This window comes from Monoraphidium neglectum (genome assembly GCF_000611645.1).
Source record: "Monoraphidium neglectum strain SAG 48.87 unplaced genomic scaffold scaffold06441, whole genome shotgun sequence".
Taxonomy (NCBI): domain Eukaryota; kingdom Viridiplantae; phylum Chlorophyta; class Chlorophyceae; order Sphaeropleales; family Selenastraceae; genus Monoraphidium; species Monoraphidium neglectum.
The window spans coordinates 1-2,234 of NW_014007199.1; the positions used below are offsets into that span (position 1 = coordinate 1).

At 68.1% G+C, this 2,234-nt stretch overlaps 1 protein-coding gene across 1 annotated transcript; it reads left to right on the forward strand.

Moving 5' to 3' along the window:
* Positions 1 to 535: 535 nt before the first annotated feature.
* On the forward strand, positions 536 to 1,775 carry MNEG_16506 (Splicing factor U2af large subunit A; the record flags this gene model as incomplete). The annotated part of the gene is made up of 3 exons (XM_014035024.1): positions 536 to 611; positions 1,112 to 1,305; positions 1,626 to 1,775. The coding sequence occupies 3 exons, from the start codon at positions 536 to 538 to the stop codon at positions 1,773 to 1,775; spliced, it is 420 nt and encodes a 139-aa protein (XP_013890478.1).
* Positions 1,776 to 2,234: the final 459 nt, after the last annotated feature.

Consider the following 2,234-nt stretch of genomic DNA (forward strand, 5'->3'; position numbering starts at 1 on the left):
CCCCCTTCCCCTGCCGCCCCTTTCTCCTTGCCCCTGCCCCTGCCCTTCCTCGCTCCCCTCGCATCCGCCCCGCTGCGCACCGCAGCGCGGCGACCCGCCGCCGCGCGCCGTCGCAGCGCCTCGCGCGCCGCCGCACGCCGCCCGGCCGCCCGGCCCTGACACCCTAGTTTGCGGCGCCCCGCAGGCAGCGCTGTGCTCAACGTTTACCACAACAGGGAGAAGAACTTTGCCTTTGTGGAGTTCAGGACGGGTGAGGCGCGGGAAGGGCCAGAGCCTTGAAGCGCGCGTGGATGGGGACGCGCATGATCAGCTCACAGCGCATGTGTGGACCAAATACAGGCCCAGGTCCTGGCTCTGTATGCGCGGCCGCGCGTCGAGGACCCAGGGTCCCTTGCGGCGGGGGTCGGCCGCTCCAGCGCCCCCCTCACGCCGGTCCCACACACAAGTGCCCTCAACACTGCACGCCGCCCCTCTGCCGCGCTCCCCCCCCCCTCCCCCCCACTCCCAACCGGAAGTCGAGGAGACGTCCAACGCGATGGCCCTGGACGGCATCATGTACGACGGCGTGGGCGTCAGGGTGCGGCGCCCCAACGACTACAACGCCGCGGCGGGTGAGTTTGACCGCTGCGCTGTGTGTGACCTCCTGCGCCTTGTTGCATGCGCCGGCATGGGTGTCAGTGTGTGTCTCGAGTGTGTGAGTTTTTGAGTGAGTATCGCGTGTGTGTGATACGAAGAGAGAGACAGAGAGAGAGTGTGTGTGTGTGTGTGTGTGTGTGTGTGTGTGTGTTTGTGCGCGTGCGCGCGCCCGCATGCGCGGTTCAGGGCTTCAAGCTGTCTGGTGCCGCATGTTGACAGGGGCCAGTGCCAGCCTGCTGGTGGCCACATGACCGCCACACAGAAAGCCAGGCCAACCAGGGCTGCAGCCGGGGTTGCCAGGGCCTGCTGGCTGGACGGGCCGTCCGGCGGCACCAAAGAGGGCCCCCCGCCGCTGCCGGCCCCTGTCCCCCTGTGGCCGCCGGCCCTTGCAATCGCCGCCGCCGCTGTGGGGCCCCTGTGCCCGCCACTGCCGCCCGAGCCCCCCCTCCTGCCCCCTTTGCTTACCCCCACACAGCTGTCGGCCTCGGCAACAGCCAGCCCGACCCCAACCTCAACCTGGCCGCCATCGGCCTGGGCAGCCACGCGGCGGCGGCCGCGGTGCCGGGGCTGGGCGCGGGGGGCGCGGCTACCGGCGGGGGCGGCGGCCACCACGACGACCCCAACAGGATATTTATTGGCGGCCTGCCACACTACCTTACAGAGGACCAGGTGTGGGGCGCTGTAGGATCTCGTATAAGACTATCTTGTGTAATATCTCGTGATATCTTGCGGAGCGCCAAATCACTTGACCTTTGTGGGGCAGGTCGGTCTGCGGTCTCAAGAGGCGTCCGCTCCCAATAGGCTGGTCGGCAGTGCGCACGATCGGCCGGGCCGCGGCCAACTGCTCTGCGACGCCGTGGACGCTGCACCCCGCCCCCCGACCAACGGGCACCCCGCGCCTCCTCCCCACCCTCACACACACAATCAAAATATCAACTCGCGAAATCACACACACTCTCTCTCCTCCCCCCCCTCCCGTACGGCCCCAGGTGCGTGAGCTGCTGCAGTCGTTTGGTGCCATCAGGATCCTGGAGGTCATCAAGGACAAGGAGACAGGCAACAGCAAGGGGTGGGTGGCCCCAGGGGCTCCCGGGAGGGGGGGGGTGTCGAGGGTGTCGAGGGTGACGAGGGGCGGCTGACCTGGAGCTTGGCGTCGGGTGGGGCGGCGGCGGCGCCCGTTTGCAGGGTTCAATAGAGTATCACGGGGTAGGGTGGGACGGAGGCTGGGAGGGGGGTGGCGCGGCGACGGGTCGCGCAGCAGGGTGGCGCAGGTGTCCCTGTGGAGGGGAACGGCGTCAAGGGTTTGGGGGTGGGGGTGCTCGGCAGGGGTTCAAAGCAGCCAGTCGTGAGGCCGGGGGGCACCAGTTCAACAGGCAGCGTGGCAGCGCGGCAAACAGGCAGCAGCGCCCGGTACATCGCCTGCCGCCTGCCTTGAGCCCTCTCTTGCCAGGCATGGTCATGTTTCCTGCATACATTGTCGTCAACACGTGCGCACAAACACACACATACATGCATGCATCTTCACACCCTCATACCCCTCCCCCTGCTCCTCTCCCCAACCGCCGCACGCCCAAATTCCCCCCCCACCCCACCCCCCC